The 27,176-nt window shown below is 43.9% G+C and overlaps 1 protein-coding gene across 4 annotated transcripts in view; it reads right to left on the bottom strand.

Moving 5' to 3' along the window:
* The window catches only part of DVL1 (dishevelled segment polarity protein 1), a 104,230-nt gene extending 84,582 nt beyond the window's left edge, over positions 1 to 19,648 (bottom strand). For 2 of the 4 annotated variants that reach the window (XM_074924599.1, XM_074924600.1), the window contains exon 1: positions 19,165 to 19,648. In XM_074924599.1, the coding sequence (XP_074780700.1) occupies positions 19,165 to 19,334 (170 nt within the window). In that variant the 5' untranslated portion in view covers positions 19,335 to 19,648. The remainder of the gene's footprint in view (positions 1 to 19,164) is intronic. The other 2 variants (XM_074924598.1, XM_074924597.1) reach the window with 2 other exon arrangements.
* Positions 19,649 to 27,176: the final 7,528 nt, after the last annotated feature.

Below are 27,176 nucleotides of genomic sequence, written 5' to 3'. Positions count from 1 at the left end.
CAGCAGTCTTGGCAGAGAAAAGTCAAGGTAGTTCTATGACTACTTAAAATAGGTTTTTAAGAGCTAATGCAATTTTTAAGAGACAGGTTTCCTATAGCAGCTAGAGAGAGCTGCTAACATTTCTTACAACGAAGGTCTTAATCACTTGCCAGCAGTGCAGTTGATTTCACAAGTGTCTACAACTTAAATGCCTAAGATTTAAAGAACAAAATCAAATTGTGAAGAAGGAAATATTTGAGGCAAACTCTTAGAATAAGTACTGAAAATCAGAAACACATTTATTCCACACGTGCAGCGCTGGACACGTCTGTCTCACCCTTTTTTAGATGCATGGGCCACTGCTAAGTTGAGGACAATGTGACATCCAGCGTCCTATGAGAACAAAACAGCAAAAAGGTATTGACTGGAGTGAAGGAGTGGAGATTTTCCAGGAAGGAGAAAACTACCAACTCAAAGAAAGTTTAAACAGACTCCTAACCCTGGAGAATGAAACCTTCCATTCATCCAACAAGTGCAGATGAGAAGCTTCAATCCTTCAATCCCTGGAGGAACGTCTCGCTGCAAACAGACGTGTTTTCAGAGACAGACAGATTGAGCCCTGGCCTGTCTGTCGAGGCTGTCAACAATGGGGCAAAGGACAGTGCTGACCTGTCTACTACTCAACTCCCAGGCACTGGAAGCTGAACCAACTCCTCAAACAATCCAACATCCGTAGCATTATATTCCAACCTAGAAACCCACCCAAAAGCACCATCACTCAACCTCACCAGATCCCCAAGGTCATGGAAGTTCACAAAAGTGTCCCGTCTGTGTACAGAGTTACAAAGCCATTTCCTGATTTGTATGACATTATTTCAAAGAAATCCAACATAGAGCTCTGATGATGATGTTCAGTCTGCTGCTGAGAGTTCACAGTGCCCCAATTAGTAACTGACATATCGTAAAGTTTTTTTGTCAGTCTGGAATCCAGGGACAAATCACCACTGCTATTGCTCCTAGAAGCCCTCAGGATAAAAGGAGAAAGGAACAATAAGACTCAAGAGTTTCTAGGACTATAAAAAAGAAGAAAGGTCTTATTTTGATTAATTTGAAGCAACGCATTTTATTGGAATGACAGTGATAGACTCAAGGTTGTCAAAACCAATTGCATCCAGAAGCAATCACTGGAAGCAACCTTTAGTCAGTTTGCCAGGCTTGGCTAGATAATTATGTCATGAATTCGTTCTTGTATCCAGTATGTCCCAGGCCACGGTCCTAGACCCTGACTTTAATTTCTACTCACGTGTGACTGTAATTTCTACTCACGCATTTTCTATTACTTCCACTTTTATTTCATGTAAAGAAAAAGGACAGATGTCTTAAAAAGGATAGATCTCTTACACCTCAATGGATTTCTCTCTTTCCTGACATTTTGTTATTTTGTGTGTGTGAGGAGGGGATGCATTTCAGCTTAGTACATCAGTATTTAGGCAGACTGAAAAACTTTTAATATTCCAGAGGGATGACTGGGATATTATCCAGAACTATTGTACGTACACTAATCCTACACTTGCTTCTAAATACATTAGACTGTACTTTGGTCTTGATTCTCTAGACTGCTCTTACTCAGCTGAAAATCTTTACTAGTGCTTAATAATTATCAGTGGAAACAATAGCACGACGGAACTTCTTTACTCACTAGATGGAAAAACTAGAGTGTTGACTCCAACTGCTTTATTTACATGCTCACACCTATCACATCTGTGTCACCATGATAATTAAGAGAGTCTGAAAAAACTTTTGGTTAAGTAGAAGTCAATTTGCCAAGCATAGGAGGAGGTTCTACCTAACACTTCCCTTTCCCTGTGGCTTTCGGGAATAGGAATGCAAGCGAAGTACAACAGTACTTCAACTGCACAGCTCACAATTTGACAGCCCTGAGAGTGTCTGATTAACAGAGCCTAACAGAGAGACACAAAACTTACCCTCTTCCTTTCTCTTTGTGCATCTAAGATATACTTACTGCTAAAGCCTCTACGAAAAGAACGAGTCCCAGAACTTCATGGACCCAGAGAGCAGCTGCTGTCCTAGCAGAAGGGTTTACCTGCATAACCCAAACACAAAAACCACAGGTGGAAGGACTGCTACATTAGCATGCTCCGGCCTCCTCGGAAGTGATTCTTCTAAAGAAAGCTCATGTTATACCATAATAGGATAAGAGGAATATTTGACCCTTTTTTCCCCCCAAGGAGAGATCGTTTGTGTGCATACAAAATATACAAAGGTGGGGATCAAACCTCTCTCTTTTCACCAAGTTTTACTTTAAGCTCATTATTTACTGCACCGTGATCCTCTCATTCCAAAAAAAACCCCCAAACCCTGCAATGCTGCTGTTCTTCTGATTGTTTTTGCTTAGCTGCAATGTAAGTTCTTCAGAGGAAGGACTGTTTTCTTAGTAGGAGTTTACACTACGCCTCACAAAACATGAGACCCACCTTCACAAAGGATCCCTCCCCGTATGGACAACAATCAGTAACCAAGCTGTATTTGTCTCTGCCACTTTTTTTACAAACGTGAAGAGCAAATGCAATTGATGCAGCAACCCCACAGGACAAGGCTAAGACAGACCAGCCAAAGATGTCCCCATAAAAAAGAACAACCTGTCAAGGAGATGCCTCCTAAAGCTCAGTCACTGCCCTTCAGCACCCATGAGCCCCCCTTCCTGTCAGGAATGAAAATCCCAGTTCTTTCTGCACTGCCTGGTTTTAGTCACACCAACTAAAGTCAGCTTGGCACTACACATGCAAAGCTGCCCTGCAGCAAAGGATAATTCACAGTAGCATTATCTTCAATTCACTGGCTTACTGGTAATTTGGTCAGAACGGGAGGGTGGGAGGAGTGTTAGCAAAGACAAAAATAAGCAGATGACAAATTTGCTTATTAACCACGTTGAATAAGAGATGTATTTAAAAAAACGTAAGGAGGGAGAGGGGATGAAAAGCAGGATGTGAAAGAAGCAGGAGTTGGAACAGCATGGCTAATGTCAACCATGAAATGCAACCCCTGCTGGGACAATTTGAAAGACAGAAGAGGCAGGCTTTTTAATATTAACTATTTGATCACTTCAGGTGCATCTAATAGCATGAGGAACAGGATTTCCATTTACCCTATAGGTAATTCTTACAAGCTAGAGACCTGAAACAGCATGAAGAACAACTAAATTCACTCTGCAATGAAAACTTCCATTACCTGCACTCGAGGTTGATCAGGACACACTGTGCAAGTCATCAAGGAGCAAGGAAACCACCAGAGTTCTTACCAATGCTCCAGCTGCACATTCACACAGGCTCCAGGGCCTTTACTTCATTTACCTCTATTCCAAATACTCAAAGCTCTTTGGAAGGCACAGTCTGTACCATTTCAGGATTAGTTTCTAGTACCACTGAAGCCAGTGAGGATTTCTGCATGTGCTGGTTTTGGCTGGGGTACAGTTAATTTTCTTCATAGTAGCTAGTATGGGGTTGTGTTTTGGATTTCTGCTGGAAGCAGCGTTAATAATTCAGGGATGGTTTAGTTATTGCTGAGGAGTGCTTACACAGAGTCAAGGCCTTTTCTGCTCCTCACCCCACGCGGCCAGCGAGCGAGGGCACGCAAGGAGCTGGGAGGGGACACGGCCGGGAGAGCTGACCCCGACTGACCCAAGGGATGGCCCACACCATACGGCGTCATGCCCAGCATATAAAGCTGGGGGAGAAGGAGGAAGAGCAGAACTTTTGGAGTGATGGCTTTGTCTTCTCAAGTCACTGTTACCCATGATGGAGCCCGGCTTTCCTGGAGATGGCTGAGCACCTGCCTGCCCACGGGAAGTGGTGAGTGAACTCCTTGTTTTGCTTTGCTTGCATATGCCACTTTTGCTTTACCTATTAAACTGTCTTTATCTCAACCCATGAGTTTTCTCATTTTTACCCTTCCGATTCTCCCCATCCCACCGGGGTGGAGGATCAAGTGGTTGTGTGGGGCTGAGGGTTAAACCATGACAGACTGAAATAAGGAACTTGTCAAGCATGTCTGCAAGCCTTGCACTTGCTCAGCAATCTCTAGTAAGTATCCCCACGTTTCCCTGTGACATCAGAAATCCAACCTCTCCCTTGAATTCAACAGTTTAACTAACACCTCTAGTTAGAAACAACACGGTTGGTCCAGAGATTCCTACTGATGTCTTCTGCAGCACTCATATCTTGCCACCACTTGCTACAACTTCTTCCTCAGTAAGAGCAAAATGTAATTAATGTCAGACACTTCTCTGCATATTCTTTTTCAAATGAAGAAAAAGTCATGCATCCTTACTCCCCCTTCACCTTTGTACCAGGCAAGTCTCTGGCTCCATTAGTTTTATTCCATTTATTGTACGCTTTTTCAGTTTGGGTCTATAACTAAAATAGGTCATAAATTACAACTGAAAATAAACATATTCAAAAAGTAGCCCCAAAAAGTCTTGCAAACCCACTCTTTTAGTAGTTCCATTCTTTCTGCATTGGCAAATTATTTTTATTTATGTAATTTTAGGACTACAACCACAATAGTATATTCAATGGAAAATATTACGTGGGTACAAATGGAACAATCACTGAAGCTGGTCATTGCGAAGAACTTCTACAACAATGACTGCCAAAAAGCAGTGGGGCAGGGAGGGGAGAAGGAGCCTCTCTGCGACTCAGCAAAACAAAAGGAAAGAGAAATCTGATAAGATACCACGCATCTGCACTGGTATACTTCCATAAGTGCAAACTCTCTGCATTTACGCTAGTCTGAAACAAGCTGGAGTTTTACTCTGATTTAGAAGTTTTTACAAATCAGGACTGAAACTCCAAAGTAAAATCCCCTCTTTACAAGTTTCCTAGGCACGTGATTTTAACGTGTTTACAGTCTCCTCCAAAGGCACAACACTCACGTACATAAATTAAGCTAGGCACAAGTTTAACTGGTTGTAATATCGGGGACTAGATCACTCACTCAAGGTCAAAAACAGAGTAGCTGGAAGAGAGAAAACTGAACTCAGATCTCAAATCCCAAATCAGTGCCTCAACCCACACAGTCATTCTTCTCTTCACATTCCAAGAGGGAAGGTGGAGAGACTCATTTAAATATCGTGGGTTTCTGACAGGATTCAACTAATGCAACTCTGAGAGGCAATTTTCAAATTGATCTGTTTCTCTTAAACTGTTATGGGATGAATGTTTGGTTTCAACAGCCTAACAGTGGTTAAAACACAAGCTCTTGTCCCAGTTACCCATAGTAAGACAGCTGTTAACAAACAGGATTTGCACACTTGCTAAGGATTTTCCAAATGCATCTATGTCTCACATCTACACCTAAGAACTCAGAAAGGTAAAGGCACATTAAAAGTAAATAAATAAAATCTGGAGGCTCCCTTTTAAAGTTGCTTCTCACAAATTGCTGAACGACCTCTGTAAAACACTTCTTCCAAAATCAGAGATATCTTAAAAATAGAGTTATGCAAACCTAGCAGCTTTCCAGAGCACTGGATGGACTCCATAGCTCAGTCATTAGAACTGAGACTGCAGGTTGCTGTGAAAATGCCATCCCTGGAAGACTTGAGGGGCCTCAGGATCCACCTCCCGTACCTCAGTCCTATGCAGTGAGCCCTCAGTCACATTCCAGTCAGTAAGCAGCTCGTTCACCTTCAGCATCGTGGTCACCCTCTGCCTGCAGCAGACACCCCCCATCCAAATCAGAAATCTTCATACTGATTAGGCATACGTGGTCTTATTTTATTGCCAAACAAAGCCAAGAATGTCAATCCTCACTTCACCTGCTTGATAAAAAAAGAGCCAGAGCAATTTTCAAAAAGATGTTATCTTCTTCAGAAATGATGAAACAGGTAAAAGTAAAACCAACAGCCAAATGATCCATAGCAAGTCAATGACATAAGGTGAAGGGGTTCTCTTATTATCCTCAAGTGTTTCACTCCAATAACTGAGTGAAGAATATCATGTTTTGTATGCTTTAAATATTCTCCCAAATGATTTTCATACTTTATCTTACCAAGGCCACTGAAATAACCAAAAATTATCTTTATTCCCTCAGTTACTTACATTTCACATGGAAATAAGTCACAACAGAATCATAGGGCAACTATTTAGGTCGTTCCTTCCTCAAGCACTCTAAATTCTTCTGTATTTGCTCAGCAACTTGTCTCAACTGATTAAACTCTACAGCAGAAATTAGAGGACAAGCCTCCAGTAGTCTTCTCTGAGAATAGGAACCCCCAAAACAGCATCAGCAAAATCACCAGTGACATCCTCCCCCTTCCTCAAAATGCTCATTAATCCATGAGTTGGTGCTTAATTACTTTGGAAAATGACATTCTAGCAGCAGGCCAATCCAAATGTCCTTTGCTATAAGGCAAGCAATAATCAGATGGAAAAAGCAGAGCCTGTACATCAAAGCTTTTCCTGCACATATGATGTACACGTAAAATCTTCTCTTAGCTCTGATGCTGGAACAAGAGTTGAAGGCTAAGAGAAGACGCCGAGAACTGCATCCTCACACCTTATCCCTGCTGCTCACTACCTCAACACCGATACTCACTGTGGAACAACTCACCCAGACACACTGGTGGAGCTGACAAGAGAAAGCCAGCTCAAGCACAGGCATAGTTTTTCCTTAAGTCAGCACAACAGGAAGACTGTACTTTTCAGGACCCAGGTCATCGATCTTTATTGGCTCTAAAACTCATCTCCAAAGAGCCAGCTGTGCTGAACTAGCCATGACCAACCCCTCTTCCCTTCAACACATACATTCTCAGTATGGCATCCTCTCTCACCAGGCATTTTCTTCTTGAAAATAAAAGCTTCCAAATCTAGGGTCATTTATATACTATGCATATTTATAGCCAAACTCTAGGGTCTCAGAGCTTGGAGCATCTCAATCTGTTTTCAGGAGCACTTGCAATCCCACAAAAGAGAACCTAACGGAAGTCATTCCCTCCAAACAGCTTTTGATATCCAACAAAACGTGGACAAATATATTATCAGAAGAGCCTGTCCCAAAGTCCATCAGAATTAACTATTAACTATTTCTAGGTACCATTAAGGGGTTTGAATCAGGCCCCTACTGGGACCTATGAGCGAGACAAACAGCAATGAACACCTGTGTAAGCGCAGTACTACATATGAATGGGTTTGCTTCTGAGATTTAAGTAATAAGATTCAAGCATTTGACTAAATTAGGGTTTAAAAGCTCTGTGTGTCACCAGTTTCCACCTGCTATATGCAGTGATGCTTCGATATGGATACCACCGCAACGGGGACTTAGAGGCAGCCCCCACTCCCATCCCCTACTTGGCCACAGAGACATTCACTCAAGAGTTCCAAGAAGACCACCTGGCTCCAAGAAACAAGTATTTCTGCTATTGCCGAAAGACAAACAACAGATGAAGCAGTAGCAGCAAAATCATTCTTCAAGTACCAGATACCCTTAAAAGAAAGCACCACGATGACAAGCCAGTTCACCTCCATGACTCTGCTTATAAGGTGGATATGTAAAAGGCTGTAAATTCTGTATTTTTTAGCTCATACGGGAGTGTATTTTCACTATATCATGTTCTCACACAAACACACATGTAGAGGACAAAGCAATGAGACAAAAGCATCCTGCAAAAATAAAGATGGTTACAGATATCCTTTTCTTCCCTGCAGGAATAAGGATGACTAAAAAACGGCTTATGCATTTCCATAAGACACTGTATTTCTGCTAGAAAAGCCAGTTACCCATCCACAAACTGATGCAATTTTCAGTCCAAGTGGTACCTTTCACCTTGAGGTTATTATGTTTGGGAAAACAAGCAAAATGTAATATTTGAACAGATCTTCTCAGGAGACAGCTGGATGCAACTCTTAGATTTGCAAGTTTTCTGGAGAGCAGGCATGACCTCTTCATTTTTTTCCTCCAGAAGAATATCATCTATCTGCCAATTTTTGGAGGGTGTGTAAGGAGAGGAATTTGCTTTTTTGTATATTCTCAAGTAAAAGAGGGTCAGAAAACAGTGGGAGCTGCCATGAACTCAGAGGGGAAAAAAAAATATCGGATGTTACTATCAACAGATGCTGCTTCCTCGAGAATATCTTATGAATTTGCCTTTTTAAATACATTGATTTTTAGGCCAACTAAATTCATAATGAGAAAATACTTTCAAAAATACTTTAAACGGCTATTGATGGACTACATCTAACACAGTTCTGTACCACGTGGAACATTTCAGCACGTTTGAAGCTAACCTAAGGTAAGTCTTTGGATCATGGATTGTAGCACGCAGAAGTAAAGGTTTACACTTCTAATCAGGCTAACATAGGGCTGATTCTTTTTCAGTCCTGCTTTTTCACAGGGCCCACTGTATCAGGGAAAGGAACCATATCACAATTCCAGAGTGATACCACTTCAAGTCAGCCTCCACAAGACTACTTTGGGCAATACAGGTACACGCTTAAACTGAAGACCAAGACAGACTGGGTGCTGTTCTATTGAGAAAGGACATTTTTACAACTTTCATATATTTTACTGTGGGCAACAGGCTCTTAAACAGATGTTTTGATTCAATTACTATTAGGCTTCCAACTGCAATACTAGCTTTGTGAGCTATACTAACAATGCGGACCAATTTAAAAGCAATGTTGCCTGCATTCACTGCTAGATCTTTGAACAGAAGAAAAATAAGGAAAAAAAAAAACAAAACAACAAACCTGTCTTGGAACTCTTGGATAAGCAAGGCAAGACTGTATTACTGAACACTAATGGTGAGATGTTCAGAAGTGGTTTTCCTTTAACTTGACTGGAAGTAAAGTTAGAACTACCCTAAATGATTTTGAGAAAACAACACGTTTTGCTGGGACAAGAAAAACAGATGAGTTTCATCATCTGTCCAGATTCTGCACTCCAACCAAGTGAATAAAAGCAAGCTCAGATTAAACAAACAGTAAAACTGATATTAGAGATTGTCAGGAAGGCTTTACTCCCCCTTTTAATTTTCCCAATCCACCTACTCAGTATATCTTGTCTGAAAACAGTCAGTTCTTTGGAACCAGGGTTGCATATACTGCATCTTGTAGAATTCTTAACAAGTAGCTGCACTTAAATTGAATTTACATGTGTTTTTCTCACTAACTACATGTAGAGGGATTTAAAAAAACTGGCTACTGAAGGCCACAGTACTCTGACATTTACTCAAGATTGATCTGGTAAGATCACACAAGCATCCGTTGCAGGACTGTCTTAATTACTGCCATGTAATAACACAATTAGAACACATAAAGTAGACATTTAGGAAAAGACGAGGCACTTGTTTTCTTTATAAATAACACAGCCAAAGAAAAGATGCAGTCCTGGATTTCATAACTAATTAGCCATCAAACTGCTTCAGTACAAAGTAGTAGTTTAGAGACTTTGGCTTTAGTAAACTACGGGGAAATCCTTATGCATAAAGAATGCAAACAGTGGGATAAATGGAGACTAAGCAAGAGGCATGAGCAAGCCTTTTAAAAAAGTAACTACAGGACCAAGGAATATTAATCTGTCTCAGTTCAGTGCTGTGTCCATTTTTATCAGTGGGCATTCACCTCATCTCCATTATTCAGTAGAGCCAAGCTATCCAAAACATCCAAACAAAGGAGCAGCAACAGCACAGCTTGCTTCTTATACAACAGGCTGAGTCCTGTCAGTCCAAGGGCAAAGCTAGATATCGTGGAACAAAGGATAATTTAAGTCTATCTGTGGCAGCCTGTCACTGGAAGGACACGGCCACTTTTTTGAGCCTTCTTCTCAAGTTCTCTTTAGGTGTCTCAGCTGCTTCAGTTAGTGTAGATATCACAGCAAAAGAGACAGAACTTACTCGCTCACTTCGGGATTATCTGGTATGTGACAAAGTCTGACTTTACCTCCAGTACTTGCAAAATAGATGGTCAAGTCACACAGAAATACCTTTTCCCACGTAGACTGAAAAGAGGAATAAAACTCTTCTATTTACTCAGTAAGTTTAATACGTGTCACTTCACTTCCTCTCTCTTCCTTTCCAAATAAAAATCCAGAAATCTCAGCGTTTTAAGGAACCAAAAAGCTAGACAGAATAAACTGCAGTAATACATATGTATAGGACTGGGCTCCAACACTGCTGAAAGTTTCAAGGATAATGCTGCTCATTTTTAGGTTACCATAAACATAGAAAAAAAAAAAAAAAACACCAACGCCTCTGTGCTGTAGAAGTTTTAAGTAAATTTAAAATAAAAAAGGCTCACCACTTCGCAAACACCAGCTGATATCCCTAAGTTATTTAACACAAAAGGAGGTGGAACAGAAACTTCAACCTTCCTTATTTCAAAGAGGCTGTAAACACAGCTCACTGCTGTAATTGCAAGTGATCATCCTACACGTTCACCCTGGAGATGTTAAAATTAGACCAAGTAGCAATGGAGACAGTGGACTAAGATATTCAATCAACAGAACATTAAAACACTGGGTCCTTGCAAAGAAATTCTAACAGCAAACCAGATCCCTGCCAATCACAAGGTGTTCAAAATTGCAGTGGGGAGACTACAATATACTGCAAGTTACTTGAGGTCTAGTATAGTCTCAAGGCAAATATCAGCTGCATAAAGACAGGGATGGATAGCCTTTCTCAAGGACTACTTACAAGGAAAGAATGATACTAACACAGAAAAGAGAGTGAGAATTAGCCAGAACTTAAGGGAAAAAAAAAATAATCACAATTTGAAAGAATTTCACGTAAAGATGAAAGCAGAAAATCTACTGTTGATCATATCAAGCACAACAACATATCTAATCAGCCAAATATACAGGAATCCCAACTGTTGTGGAAAAAAAAAGAGAGAAAGGAAGTAACTTTAATTATCAAGACATGCAAATTGAAACATGTCATGATTCCTAAAGAAGATAAAGACCAGAAGAACAGGGAGAGAATTCTCAGAGTGATGCCATTTACAGAAAAATCACTGTCTGTGTTCCAGTAACCACCACCTTGTCAGCCTTTCCACCCAACACTGTGGCACAACAGCTGAAATAAATGGTTGGTGCTCCCAAACAATTCTCTGACAGTACTAATCAGAATGAGAACTGAACCAGGTTGCACACAGTCAAAGTAACACCTATCAGGCTGCATTTAAAGTGGAATCTGAAATCCAAGCGTGAACAAGGCTATTTTTGAAAACGCCTGACTCGTGCTTGAAGGAAGAAAGCACAATCCAAGTGAAGGGAGCCTGCTGTGCTAATCTCAAATATACCACGGAAATCTTTACAGGTTTTAACACTGTATGTAAATTAATTCCTTAATTCAAATTTTAAACTATTCCATAGCTATTTATGGTTGGTTTCAAAGAGCTGAATGTGGATCTCCTCCTGGTGCATCTGGATCTCCTCCTCGTTGCCTGTTCACTCTCCTGTGGCAGGCTAGAATGCTGATAATCTTTCAAAAATTATTATTAAATAAATCCCATTTAATTCAACATACTTCACAGGCAAATTTTAATGAGAGATACAGCAAGCCCATAGATAAGTTGCTGAACTTGAATCCTATAGAGGTGGTTAATGTTTCCAACAGCTGTACAGACTGCGTGTGTATTCTTAAGCCAAAACAAGTCTACCTGGAAAAAAAAAAAGAGAAACAAAACTGTGCTTACACTATGTGGAGGTGTTCATTAAATGAACAGTAGTAAACTTGTTTTTCTAACTTGTCCCACTGCAGATCACTAGCCACAGGAAGCAGACCAAACCTGATGTATCCCTTTAGCATGTTTTCATAGCATTAGCTTTTAATAAATATAACATACTCCACCCTCAGAGCAGAGCGGTCCTCAGGTTCCAGCAGAAAAAGTGGTTGTTTTAAATATTTAGATTACATTACAGTTGGGACGTTAAAATAAGCAGTGACTTGTACTGTAGACAGCTATCAGAATCAGCTCGGCAAAATATGTGTAAGCTAACCTAGTGTGGTTACGAGGTATGAGCTTTGAGGTCTATTAGGCTGGTGTTCTTATACATATTTTTATTATTTGTACTACAATAGTGCTTTCTGATGTCAGCAAACAGAAAAGCACCACAGTGCTAGATGCTGCATAAACCTAAGTAGTAAGACCTGCAGTCTCCAGAAAGTTGATAAACTTCAGCAGAGAAAATGGGAGAAAGCTAGGAGAAATAAAGGCTATTCTCTTCAGGCAAGCAGCGAACACAGGCCTCAATTCAGCACTAGGCTTCAGTGCTTCTCAGTACTTTGCTGAGTCCAAGCCTAAATCTGTGGCTGAATAGAATTTTTTTTCTATTTCCCAAGTCTCAACTCTGTGCTTTAACTACGCAACTATCCATTTTCCTTCACGAGGTAACAGTACTCTCAACTTTCTGCAGGCATTAATGGATTCTCCCTTCCAGTCTTAAGAATTCTCCTTCCCCCTGACGGCCTCTACGTGCTTGCTGTTGATGCAGATACTTAGGCCTAGGACCTGCTCTTAGTAATCCCTATCTTCAGAACATTATTCCACATTTATTTGATTGACTCAGCCTGAAACTTGGCCTTCAGTTCCAAGTTCCTCCATTTAACAGCAGACCAAGACTTCTGCCATGTTTACAGCATTTAAGTGTGCACAGACCACGCTGCGTGAAATGAAAGCTGGAAAGAACCACGACCAACCCACTGAACTGTACAGTCAGAGTCACCATCCTCAGTTTTATCACCTGTATCAAAGAACTATTAAAAATCCAAGCATCTTTTCAATTCAATCTACTTAACCAACCACTCTCCTCCCACTGCAAGTTACACATTTGAACCACTATTGTCCACGTGACATAACAGTTCAGCTGGAACCTGGCTCAAAATTCAGTGCATTTCAGAGGAAGGCTCTTCTTAGTGACTTCACCAAGCTTTGGATCTGTCCCAGAGCTTCAGTGCTGCCACCTACCCTTGCTATAACATCCCAAAGGAAAGCTTGGCAGCAGCAGAAGAGAAGGGTGATGAATCTTAGCCATGGGCTGCAACATGCCTTGCATTCATTTTCTCGGTCAGCCATGCCTGTTTACATCCCAGGGAACAGCTGTCCCAGCCTGACCTGAAGACAGCTTTGACTATTATGCAATCATTCCTTCCCAGCCTACAGACAGGCAAACCTGGCCAAAAAGGGTACAGGATTAAAAAAAAAAAAAAATCTTTAGAAAAAACCCATTTATTTGTCTGTCTGTTCAGCCACACTTGCCATCCAAAAGATATTTTCAGTAAACATGCCATAGGCATTTGCAAAGATCTCTATGGTAAATTATGTGACTGCATTCATTACTAGTTGAAGCCCCAACCCTTTCCAATCGAGTGTCCAGTAAACTGCTGGGTTTTTCTCAGTGTCACTGTATCTCAGACCTCTGAGTATCTACTAACCGATGAAGCAGCCCGAGATGACAGAGAAAAGACAGAGGGTTAACACTGGAGGGACACACATCTCCAGGAAGCTGTTTTTGCTAGTTCTGCCCTCATGGAACTACTTCCTTACTCATTCACCCCTGCTAAAACACCCTGTTCCCTCAATAACATGGAGGGTAAAAGAGACTAAACAGGGAGGAGACAGAGAAGCACATGGGAAAACAAGAACTCAGAGGGAGATTCTACATGGCTGCTTTGTAAAGATCATCTCACTTATATTTCAAGGCCAAAAGTTATCTGCTCATCTACCTGCCCATCATTCAGGATAGCAACCTGGATATTGTCTTGAATTCTCTGACTGCTCCCTAGACCTTCACATCCAACATACATTTAGGTCTTGTCGTCTGTGTGGTATCTCTGAAACTTTCCATTTATACAGCTAAAACCCTTGCCAGAGCTTTGATCATAGTATTTGCCTCAACATCCCCTTGCCTAGTTCTGATCCATACAGACTCACTCTGTGGGTATCAATCCTTGTCACAAAGCTGGAAAGATCATTTTCCTAAACTGTTATTTTTAGCACATGCCCCCTCTGCACATTAGTCTACCAGCTCCATATTTTCTAATGCAAATATGAATCACTTGCCTTCATTTTATTCTGTTTCAAAAAAGACAGACTCCTACCTGTAACTGACCTATATCAGCCTCTGTCACCTGCTTGTTCAGTTTTCAAACAAGTGTGGAGGTAGGCTTCCTTTCATGTTGCTCTTTAGTCTTGAGAGGATCTCCTTAAAAACACCAGCAAAAATACCTCATTAAAATCTTTGTTGCAATAACTACCAAAAAATCCCCAACCCAAAGCTATGCTCTTACTACTACATATCCCAGCAGAGTCCACCTAAAAGGCACAATCCTACCTGCAGTGCAGTTTTGGCCAAAAACTTCCTCTTGAGTCTGGTTAGCTCAGAGTCTAGGACTCTGTGGCACCTGATTGACAGAGAACAGGCAGAGCTAAGACTTCCATGGGTTTTGTCCAATGTTCCTCTGCCTGCTGCATTTTTACAACAGCTTTCATAGTTACATTCAATAACCATGGAATTCTGTGAATGTAACATACAAATCAACTTTCTGTTTTCCAAATGATATGTCCAGTGTCCCAATGGCACTTTAAGCATCAATCGTCTGAGCCTCACTGATAAATAGGCAACTCCTACTTTCATTTGCCCCTATAAAAAAATATTTTGAGGGTGATTTTTTTTTTTTTTGAGTATCTTGACTCTAAAAGCTTTCCAAATTATGAAATTTTTCTGCATCTCCGTAGCTAGACATTTGTCAATTAGGATTCCTGTTTCTCAGCTAGGACTCCTCTTAGGCAAGGGTGAAAACAGAAATGGTCCATTGGCTCCATGAGAAAAGACACAAAACCGTGCTTCTCGTGTTCCTCTTCTATCAAAAATTGCCCCATTCAGCTCATAATCCCAATCCCAAACCGGATTCCTACTGCTTTAAATCACAATTGCTTGCTAGATTTCAACACACTAAATACCAAGAAAATCAATTTCTGCCCAAGAAACAGCTGCACCTAAAAGTGCAGTTTAAAAGGAAGTTCTTTTGCTGATACCAAAGGAATGCTTAAAAAGCCACTCCTCAAAGTACTCCCTAAAGAAGTGTAATCAAAAGAGTATTAGTTCACACAATGGAAAGAATGAGGACTTGAACCTCACCCAGAAGGATGGCAGGACAGACACATACTCTGGTATTCGATGGGTAAAGATTGCAGATTGGCTTGCTCTTCCTATCCTGCAGCACTGAAAGACACCATGAGCCCTTCCTGCCCCAGTGACATGTTGACTGAACAGAGCAAAGGAAGCCAGAACAATGCAGGAGAGAGTCTATTTATCAGTGTGAGCTTTTGTATGGACCTAAAATGGTACGGTTCTGCCTCTGAATCTCCCCTGCTCTAATCCTGTCACAGCATAGCATCCTATGCTGACCAGAACAGCATCACGGAGTCTCAAAGTAGCTAATTATCTAGTAAAATTAAAACACATAACTTATGGCAATACTTGGATCATATACATCTATAATTTTGAATTTAGTGATGGTGTTTTACAAGAAAAGCTCTGGAAATACCAAATATTTAAGAGCAGACAGATAGGAATTCCTCTTACAGGATCTGTCAAACAGACTCATTATGAACCATTTAAATCCAACACAGTTTATGCAGCTGTCAGAGCTTCATTCATGATGCCCAGGGAGCAAAAATTATAGCTCTATTTTTAAATGTAGTCATTATTTGACATTTTTCAGTCATCAAAGAGTCAACAAAATTGCGTTATACATTATTGCAAGGATGTGTGTGGCTGTAACCTTAGAATCAAGAGTTCTGGTGATTGGAAGTGACCTCTGAGCTCCTTCCCCAAGAGGGAAGAATCAGTCGCTGTAAGCAACTAAGCAAGCTGATGACACAGCTCCCTGCCTATAAAACACATATCACAAATTTCAGCTTTTCTGAATTTCATTGCTGGTAGATATGATCATATTAATAAATTTGCTCCTGTAATGTCCCTGTTTCGTTTCCCACCAACTAGAATAAAAATAGAAGCTACAAAGCACTTCCAAGGATTGAGTCTTAAAGTCAGAACACAGACATCCTGCGTCTTAAAAACAACATCATATCTACAGATGGAGTCAGCAGGAAAACATGGGCTTTCAGAATAAAGACAGGTCCATCTCGTCAAGAGCTAGTGCAGAAGTCACCCTTGAGAATGAAATGGCACAGGGAAAAGTGGTTTTATGTCAAAGTAACCCTGCCAGGAAAACCAAGATGAAGGTTCCACGTTGTATCTGTTTTCCACAGCTTTACTGATAGCGTAACATTAAGACCAAAAGGCAAAGTAGTAAATTAAACTATAATGGAAGTTCAGAAGAAAATACGCAGCACCTGCACCTTTCTTCTCCTGCACTTTCCAAGAAGCAAAGCTGAAAGCAGGCTGGTAACTCAGCACAGGTACACAAAACACAGAACTGCTTAGTTCCATAACACAGCCGGACGTGGCTCCAATGTCCCCAACCCAACTCCACTCCAATCCTCAGCAACTCTATCCTTCACAGTTGGAAACAATTCAACGCATCCACTGTTTCTGAACACAATTATTTATTACTTTATTTCGGGATCCAGGAAAGGCCGTGCCTTAATTACAACAACATGTGCAGTATTGCGAAGTCAGTTCCCAATCGCTGGCTTCTCAAGGAGGCTCCACTTCTCCTGGAAAACATTTGCTTTCTTAACACAAGAAGTACTTTTCACTCCACATTGGGATTTACAAACCGCCCTGCCAAGCAGCGGTCACCATGCCAAATCACAGCTCCGCACAGCCACCGAGGAGCAACGTCAAGAACAGAAGACTAGAACTGTAGAACACTACAGCTGAAACCAAAATGTTACTGTAGTTTAAGACTAAGTACCACTTACAGAACACACAGAAAAGAATTTCTTTGGAGAACATTTTCAGGCACATAAGATAGAAATTAGATACACAATTTTGTTATGGTTATGGCAGCTGCATCTATAATTACCTATTCACAACAACAATTAAAAAAAAAGTCAGTTTGAAGACGAGACGATGAAAAAAAGCCCCTATTTACTATTAACATTTGCTAATACAGCTGAAATTTGTATGAGTTTTCTTCCAATTCCCTGTTTTTCCCAAGTATTTAGGATTCAGAGAGGACCGCAAATTTGGTTAACCAACAAAACAAAAGCAAACAAAAATGTGACTGACAGCTTACTGGCTTGCAGGAGTCACTATCTATAGTTACTTTGAGCTGTCTCAAGACAGTGGATTGCCACCCTAATGCATTCAGTAATACCTGAGTTTAAACAAGAGACAGAATTTACAGGTCCTAATCCTCATCACCCACTCGAAGCCCATCATCTCTCCATTTCCAAACCAACACAAGAGTAACGGACAATTTTCAGCCCAGTTTCGAGACTAATTGAAGAATCCGCTCTAGGGTTTATGCTACTAACTCTGTTACCTGGTCAAAGATCAAGAACAGCCCAAACACGTTAGAGATCTTCCTATTATGCTCAACACGCCTCAGCACAGTTTACGTTCTCTAGTACTAAATTTCTGAAGCAGTAGGAATGAATGCACATGCTCTCTCAACAAATCCAACATCCTTTATTGAGGTTGCAGAAGAAAAACTTAAGAGCCTGAATTTATACAACTGCAGGGTACGTGTCCCTGTTACTTGAGGGTGGGGGGTGAAGGAGAAAAATTTATGAATAGACAATTTCAAAGACCGTATCTTGAAAACAGTTTGTATCATTGTTTCCCAAAAAATGTTTTCACGGTCCAGAAAAACAAGAAGTCAATACATGAACACTCCTACAATAACACGCCAATACTAACAACTCGCCACATAAAAAATACGTGTCAACAAACAATATCCACATTCCACCACGGATAAAACCACAATTAACATTAAAAGGCTTCAGGTCTCACAGATAAGAAAGAGGCTACACAAGATGTAAAAGGATGTTTGGGATGATACATCTCACTAAATGTAAAATTTACACCTCAGCCACGCTGTTAGCTGAGAGTCAGGTCCATATTAGTTTCCCACAAACCTTCTCTTTTTTTACTGGCACTGAAATATGTAAAATTGTCTTGCCAGCGACAGATGTGAGTACAAAGAGAAGCGATTTGCTACAAAAGGATTAATACATTTTGAAAGTTACTCTCTGGCAAACTGTCAAATGGGGGGGGGGGGTTATTGGTTTATTTTATTATGCCCGTAAATAAGCCCTGTCGGTGTGCAACGCGCAGTTGTGTGCGGAGACTAGAAAACGATGCTAGACACCCCCAGAAACCCGGCCTACGCGGTCACAAAGGTTGTAGGGAAGCCCGGCCCGCTCTTCTCCCGCACTCCCGGGAAGCAGGAGGCGCGGGCCCCGGGGAGAAGCGGCCCCTTCGCCCACCGGCCGCCCGACACCCGCCGCGCCAGTGCAGACCCACAACCGGCTCCTCGGTCTCCGCCCGGCGTTTCTGCCCTGGCACAAGGCTTCACCTCCCGGCGGATCCGCAGCCCGGCTCTCCGGGGCTCCTCAGAAATCCCCGCCCTGGCCAAGCGCTCCTGCCCCACCAGCCTCGCCCCGGCACGGTGACAGCTACGGCCGGTGGCTGCCGGTGTGTCCGACCGTGGCCCCCCCCCGCCATCCCCTGCCCGGCGTCTGGCTCCGGCCCGGAGCGAAAGGGCGGGCGGGGAGCGGCCGAGGGAGCCCGGCCCGCCCCGGTCATCGCCCAGCGCGCCCGGGGGGGTCACTGAAACACGAACCGAGAGGCCTCCTCGCCTCCGCGGGGATCCGGCCGGGGCTGTCAGCTCCCGGGCCGCCCGCCCGCCCGCGGGGTGACGGCGGCACCGCCGGCCCCGGCACCCGCCGGGCCGGGCCGCCATGTTAGCGGCGACACCGGCGGCTTCCCTGGGGTGCCGGTGGCTGCCGCCGGGGCCTAGCGCCGAGCGGGCGCCGCGGCGGGCAGGGCCGCACCCGGCGGCGGGCCCGGAGCGCCCTGGCACGGCCCGCACACAGCCGGGGGGGGGCTGTCGCGGAGCCCCGCCGGCCGCCGCCAGCGGAGCAGGTGCCTCCCGGCCCGGGGCCGAGGGGAGGCTCAGAGACCTCCCGGCTGTCAGCGGGAAGGGGCGCGGGGAGGAGAGGAGGGGCAGCCCCCGCCCGGCCCGCAGCCGCTCACCCGAAATCCTGGTCCATGGACTTGAAGAAGAACTTGTAGCTGTGCACGGGCCGGTTGCTGAGGACATTTTTGAAATCGGCCAGAGTGACTTTTTCCGGCGGGACGGGCAGCTTCACCAGATAGGGTGTCTCCTCCTCGTCTATGTGGTAAATGATTTTAGTCTCCGCCATGGGAGAGAGGGAGCGGGGAGCGGAGGGGAGCCGGCCCGGGCCTCCGCCGCCGCTCGGCTCCTCTCACGGCCTCCGGCCCAGAGCCGCCCCCGACAGGAAGGCAGCTCCCAGCGCCCGGCCGCCGCCGCGCAGGGGCTCCTCGGCCGGGATTTCGCTCCCTGCACTGCTCTCTAGCTGCCCGACCCGGGAACGGCAGCCCGCCGCCGCCCGCCCCGCCTGCATCCTCCGGCCGCCGCTCGCCGCACCGCCCCCCCACCCCCGCCAAAGCTCCGCAGCGGCCCCCCCGGTCCCCGGGCCGGCGGAGCAGCGGCGGCGGCGGCGGGAGGCGAGGGGAAGGGACGGGAGGGCAGCGGGGGCGCGGGGCGGCCGGTCCAGCCGCCCTCCTCCCGCCACCGCCGCTCTGCCCGCGGGCCCGCCGCGCTCCCGCACGGCGCCCCCTGGCGGCGCGGAGGAGCGGGACGGGCCCGGTGGGGCTCGGCCGGGCCCGGTGGGGCTGCGGAGACGCCGGGAAAAGCCGCCCCGGCCTCCCCCCGGGACCCCTTCGCCACCCGCCGCCAGCCCGGCAGCATCCCGGCGGGCCCGGGGCTGCCGTGGTGCGGTTACAGCGGGAGGGAACGGCCCCGCGGCTCCGCGCCTCGCCCGGAGAAGGGGCTGGGCTGGTTTCGAAGATCCTCGGCCCGCTGGTCCCGTCCTTTCCCAGGGAACGAGCAGCAAGAGCGAAGGCGCTAAGCACTTGCTCCTTGCCCTAAAAATCACTTTTCACACTCGAACTGCTCAGGTGCACAAACACTCTTTGGGGTACTTTTGATTTATCCGAGTGCAACCCACACATGATGCTCTTTATAAGCATCACAGTCTTTGGCCTAAGAAAAAAAAAACCTCTTGGCATCCCCCTAAAGCCAAGGGTTACATAAACACTCTTGGTCCCCTTGCAGCTCTGTCCTTATTCTCTCCTTGTAGGAATTGGCAAACATCTTCCAGGTGCAGGCCCCGAGGCACCACACAAAGGGGGGCAGTACCCCTGTTCCCATGACAGCAGGAAAAGGCAGGAATGTTACTATACAGAATCCCAGAATCGTTCAGGTTGGAAAAGCCCCTCGGGATCATCGAGCCTCATACAAGCTCTCCCCTACCCCACATCCCCCCCCAGCTCATCCAAACGGCCCTTAAACACCCCCAGGGATGGGGACTCCCCCCTCCCTGGGCAGCCTATTCCACTCTGACCACTATTTCTGGGAAAATTTTTTTCCTAATGTCCAGTCTGAACCTCCCGTTGCAGTTTAAAGCCGTTCCCTCTTGTTCTATTCTAACCCAGGACTCTCCACAAGACGCAAGCTACACTCTCTCCAACGTATTTATATGCGATGTGCAGGGCTGAGAACTGACTTAACTACTCACAGCATTAGAACAGCAGGCAGGCTACTGTATTTGAGGTATCTCAAGAATTCAGACTCCCCTCCCTCAGCAGACCAATTCCTTTTGTGTTTCATAAGAATGGAGATGGGTTCTGTTTAAGCAATGAGCTCATGGATCCTCTGCAGATCGTGAAATTTTCCACAGTGCAGCTGGCTTCGCAGCTTATGCTAATAAGACAGGAGAGACACATTCGTGGCTCAGAAAAATTGCTTTTAATAGCTGCTTCAGTGGAAGCCTGTTGGGCACAGAGCCCACTGAGGTGCTTGGCACAGAGGAAGCTTTACACCTATCATCTTCTGAATTTCACAGAACAGCAAGAGTCATTGTTCAATGCTTCCAGGTGAGAGAGCTCTGTTTTGGAGCATACAGTCCAGAGAATAATCTTTAGAGAGCCATGTTTTGCAGGTGAAGTATTTGGGAAAAGTTCACCTTTATTTCTAGAAATCCCTGAAAATGACAGCCAGAAAATTAGGATTGCAGGATAGCATGCTTAGGTCTCAAGGAATCTTTTGTTCATTAAAAAATACTTCTTCAGGAAAATCCCAAGCTAATGACATTCTCTCTTATTTCTTTTCAAAAGAAGAGGACATTCACTTCTCAGAATATTCAGCTGCTTTCTGTGAAGAGGTAAATCACAGCTCAGTGACTGAATTACCTGTGGTACTGGAATGATTTTTCTACCGCCATGAAACAGAGGAGCCAACTGTGTTAGAGGCTGCCAAAAGGTCTGTTAACATTATTGCTGTTTGTTATTTTCAGTTTTCTGGAGGTTTAATCATTACCAGTTCCCAGATCCTACCAGCACACCACCACATGATTGCTGCGATACCACTTCCAGAGCCACAGTCTCCTACACAGAGCCAGATCTGGGTACCTCTCCACCAATGGCATGGTTAATCCACAACTCAACAAGATTTAACAATTTTGAGAAACCAAAACATCATCAATTATCTGCTGTCATTTCTGGTCTAGTGAAGCAATTGCAAAATCACATTCACCGGGGTTCAGCTCCAGTGACTTGCTCATCTGCTGACATTCACACCACTCATCGCTGCTAAAGCTGAAGGCTTGTATGATCATCAAAAAACATTAGATAAACAGCAAAGTAAAGGTATGGCCTTAGTCTTCATCATATAACTCATGTTTTGGTACTGGTTTAAGTCAGAAATTATCAACTTAATTCTTTCCAAGAGTGGTAGCCACTGATGACTAGTCATTTCTCATCTTTCAGGTTTGTAATTGTGATAGAGTAAAACCTGAAGCACTGAAGATTTCTGTAAAACTGTGCATTCAACTTTCCGTCCTGCCTGCATGTGCAGACACATGCTATGGGTCTGCAAGTACCTGAGAATACCTTGGTATGGAGAGTTTGCCATGAATCCATCAGTTCTACCATACACAAGAATCTCTGAGCAAGAATGAGGAAGGCTTCCTTTAGCAGGTCTATAAGATAACTCTAGTACAAGCTATATTCTCTGAGATACTGAGCTTTATGTAGTTTTTGCAGTATGAAACTTGGGCAAAATATTAACATCCAACCCTTTGGTCTCTTCAGTTCGTACTTAATGACCTCCTGAATTCCTCAGAGACCCAGGAGGTATCCACACAAAGACTAAATCTGTAGAGAGCTCTGTTCTTGCTCTATTAGCTTTGCTTTCACTTTTAACAGCTGAAAATACGATGAGTTGTATAATTGTCAGATGACTACCTTGGAACAGACACGATAAGACTGGATCTATGACTCACAAAAAGCTTTCTGTGTCCCCGTAAAGCACAGAGAGAAGATAACCCACTTTCATGTTACACTCAAACTACAAGCTAATCCAATTAAAGAGCGGATGTAGGAATGCAGAATACACCACCTTAGCAAACCACTAGTCCATCAGGGCTAATATCTTGCTTCTTGCAGAGTTCAGGCCTTAACACTTCAGTGGAAAATAAATATAAGGCATAAAATCCCTTGCTATTAGTGCTATGCTCTCCATGATAGAGCAAATAGTCTTGCTGACCCCTGCAGGGAGCAGATAGTGTCCCGAGGCATAAAAACCACTCACCCTTTTCTTCATTTATACAGCAGTGCACTTCATTACCGCACAGAGGATAAGCGAACCCTTTTAAAAAGCCATCCTTTGAATTATAGTGATGGCTGTTGCTTGTCTCCGTGATCTCCAAAAGATCATCACACTCTGGGTGCTTAGCAAATAACTATTTGTTTAAAGAGATATGACAAAAAGAAAACCGAAGCTCTGAGCACTCCGACACTAAGCTGTTGACTTGGGACCCATTCTGAGATTTTACGGGCATTTTTTATCCACCTGCAAGAATTTATTTGTAAAAGAACAACATCATCTTTCAGGTGAAGGATTTCTTCTCCTCAAGAGTCAGTCATGGGCGGTTTTGCCATTCATGTCCACGGAATCGGGTTTGACTGTGCGTACCTTCATTGGGATGGTTAACCCCGGGAAACGGAGGGTTCTGTCTGCATTTGTTTCAGCAGCACAGCAGGATCAATGTGGCTGGCATCACTGCAAGCTTCCCACCCTTCACTGCCAGCTACCCATTGTAGGGCTGATGGTACCTACAAGGAGGCCAGTAGTGTAAATGTTTTAGAAATTAAACTGATGACACCCATTAGCCAGGGAAGATTCCTTCCAGACTGGAATCACAGTACACACACAACATCTGGGTTACCAAAGTACTGAGTCCCATCAGTAGGACTAAGCCTTATATTCCTTCACTTAAGTATTTTTTCTCCAAAATCACCACTGTTTAAAAATAAACGGAGAAATGAATTTTTGCCTTTGATCATTGAAGGGATGTATCAGAAGGACGGATCTGAATGAACCACAGAGGAACTGTTAGCCAAACTATGCCTCTTCTTCAGAGACCCTAAATTACCCCGTGTAAACACTTTCAGCACCTTTAAAAAGGCAAGTTATGCAACTGCTCTTCGCCTCTGAGCCAAAGATTCCATCTCGTTCCACCGACTGACACGGGCAAGATTAGCATCAATGCAGAACAAGAACTAAACATGGAAATGATCCTAAATGAGAGAGAGAAGCACAGAGATACAACTGCAACCACACAGTTTGGATGTGCTTAGAACTGAGATGCTCCCAAGTTGACGTACATCAGCAGGGCGCAATCCAAGTCAGTTTGGATCTGGTCTAAAAGATCTGCAAGGGGTTTTTTACTCCCTTTTATTCTTCCTCTGTGTGCAGTGGACCTTGGGCAGTCAGGTCATGGCAGAATTCAGTCCCAAGAGTTTACAAGAAAATAAAGATATTAAACGCTAGAGGGAGGCAAAAGACTTGCAGTCCAGCAATGCACTCTCCAGCCTCCTGGGCAACGCTCCCCAGGGCTTTCATTGCCACTGGATTCAAATACAAATAAACCTGGGGGAGAAATGACAGAGGATATTTTCAGTGACGTTCCCAAAAACCCTCTTAATTGAGGGATATTGCCCTACAGGTCTGTAGGAATGAGGCACCGTGTACTTCACGTGGAGGGGAAAAAGAAAATAGAGGACAACATTCGTGTTGGTGCTCCACAGGGACTGCTAAAAAGAAATTGGAAGAATGCAATGGAAAACTTTAACCAACGTTGCTAGCAGATGCACACAACTGGGATTCATATATGGGTTTCACAGGAATGAAGAGTGTCTCCTCCAATTTCAGTCTCTTTTTCATCTAATTTGAGTCTATTGATGACTGTTCAGTTACTGCTACTGAAAGTCTGATGCATCTCAGTTCTGTTATAGTGTGATGCTGTAGTGCTGGAAGAATTATCACACAGAATAAACTATGTTCCTGACCTTTCAAGGCCTCCCAGCAACAGCAAACCTCAAGTGAACATCAGATACTCACACAGAATGGCATCCACCTCCCTACCCCTGCTGCAGAAGTGCTGCTAACTTCTGTCTTGGAACTCAACCGTCCTTTAAAGAAACAATCGAAACAGTGGAGATGAGACTGGAAAGATGTGGAATGTTACTGCAAAAGGCAACAGGTTGCACACTTCAAATCACTGAGTGACATCAAGCTGGGTTTGATGAAATACCTTTTTCTCCATCACGTGTTCGCTGTAGATGGGTCTTCGGGGAGAAAATTTCATGAGACACGCTGGTGTCTGGGTAGAAATCTCTGACTGAAAAGAAGTAGTGATGTCTTCAGGCAAGACCTCCCTTGATGCTGAACCACATACACAGAAGGCTGTGGGTTAGAACATCAGTAATCCTGCTATGAAATCTCAGCACTTCCACACTTTTTTCTGGAGTCTTCTTAGTGCCAATCACGGAGAACCAGTCACTGCTGCACACACACACGCTTTTTGGCAGCCTCAAGCATTTCCAAACACTTCCATGCAATGCACACCTCATCAATGAGTTTAATGGGCTGATCCCAGCTCCTACTCAGCATGACTCAACCTATTTTCTTTGCTCAGCCATTTTCTGGTTCTCCTACCTCTTTTTAGGAGCTTCAACACTTTTTTTTTAAAAGAGGAGAGCTACACTTGAAAATTTTCCCTGCAGCAATTGTCCTCAGAGCAGCTGATCTGCAAAGGGCCACATACACTTGACCTCTAGGAAACAGTGGGGTTTTTTTGCTTAGGAATGTCTACTCAGATCTTTAGCCTACTCCTCTCAGGTCCCCAATGCTGCTTCTTCCCCTCAAAAATTTGTTCTGTTAATGACTAGCAAGCCCCTCTCCACTGGTAAGACTCTTTCCAGACTGGGAAGCAGAAAGGAAGCAGGGACAATCTGGGCTTCATATCAGACAAGTCGAAGACAATGAAAATATTTAATTTCAGCCGTCTGCAAAGCAGACCCTGTGGTTGCTAAATTAGCTTTTTCTTGTTCCCAGATGCCCTCCTGGAAAATCAGACCCATTGCCTGCAGAGACAGAGAAAAGTAACAAAGATGCCCCACCAACAAATAACCAACGACGCCTGCCAGCAGAGATCCAGAGCACCAGCAGAAAGGACCAGGGCTTAAAGCATTAATGACACCCAGCACTAGCCCAGGCTATGCAGCAAGACCTCACTCTTCAAGATAATTGCATAATTGCAGCTGCCTTATTTGCAGGCTCCCCCATGCGTATAAAAAAACAAAAACAAAAACAAAAACACCACACTGGGTTCAAGAGGGAACCGGTCAATTTGTACATGGATAGTGTCAGGCAAGTATAAATAAGCTGACCTGCAAACACTGCATTTGTGTTTCTGAAGCCCTCAAAGAAACTCCACTCAAGCTCCATATTCCCCCAACAAAGAGCAAATATAGAAATCCAATCCATGTGTCACCTAAGTCCAGCAAAATGGTGGCATCTCTGGCTCCCAACATCAACAGTATAATTTTAATTTTTTTTTTCCCCCAGTATGGTACTCTAGTTTGCCTGTAGCATTTAAGAAAAAAAAAAAAAAAAGTAAAAAGTTAAGTTTAAACGTTAGAAAGATGTTGTTGAGTCAGATGTTCCCAGTGGGGACTGGCACCAGCTCCAGGATGATCTCACTTTGCCCGAAGTGTCTTTTTCAGTAGTTCTCATCTGGCTTCTCCTCACCGTGAAGAATCTCACTTACAGGTTATAGCAGTGCCTGAGCAGTAAAGCCCCCCAACAGCACCACAGAGGGTACTTCGGATGAGATCTTTATTGTAGATGGCTCCTGGCTCCACCTGCTCAAGAACTCCTCATTCATTCTCAGCAACAGCAGAGCCCAGTGAGAAGGAACTACTCCCCATCCACTTGTCTTCAACTCCCAACCCTTTTAAACCTGCTGTGTTTTGATTTTTTCCCCCTCTGGTTATCAGAGAAAGCACAAGCAGCCCTCGCAGGAGAATTCATCCCCATGAAGAGATGGTATGAAATGGCAGGAGATGGGCTGTAGTGTATTTTCCGAGGAGGTAAGAGAGAATATGATAGTTTCACCAGAGCTAGGCAAGCTGGTCAATAATCTTAGTTTGCTAAACGCAATTCTTTGCCACTTCTTAGTTTCATATCCTGCTTTGATCCTTCAAATTCTTGCACCTGTCCATCCAAGCAGCAATACAAGCTGTTTCCATCAGTGTCCCTGGAAGGACTCTGTCATGCCAGCTGGGATACTACTCAGTGGGTGGAAGCCCTCCAAGAGCAGAATGTGCAGCAGGAACTTTGCAAGGTGTTAGTTCTGCAAGGCAAAGAGGAATTTGGGCTGGGAACGAAGTATAAAACTGTGCAGTTAGATATTCCAGCAGGATATGTTATCTTCCCTTCTGGACCTGCAGAATTATGTACTACGAAGGAGCTGCCAGCCTTTATCTCTCATAGATGGTTTGAACTTGCAGATCTGTTCATTATACAACATTTCTGAAAAGCTAAAAATTTGTCTGTGGGTCCCATGACCAAGTCAAATGATGGCGTCCCATGTGGAAACCATACTGAAATCACTGGA

This window comes from Athene noctua, chromosome 22, assembly GCF_965140245.1.
Source record: "Athene noctua chromosome 22, bAthNoc1.hap1.1, whole genome shotgun sequence".
Taxonomy (NCBI): domain Eukaryota; kingdom Metazoa; phylum Chordata; class Aves; order Strigiformes; family Strigidae; genus Athene; species Athene noctua.
Note: the sequence above shows the minus strand (reverse complement) of the source record. Positions and strands in the feature narration are given on the sequence as shown.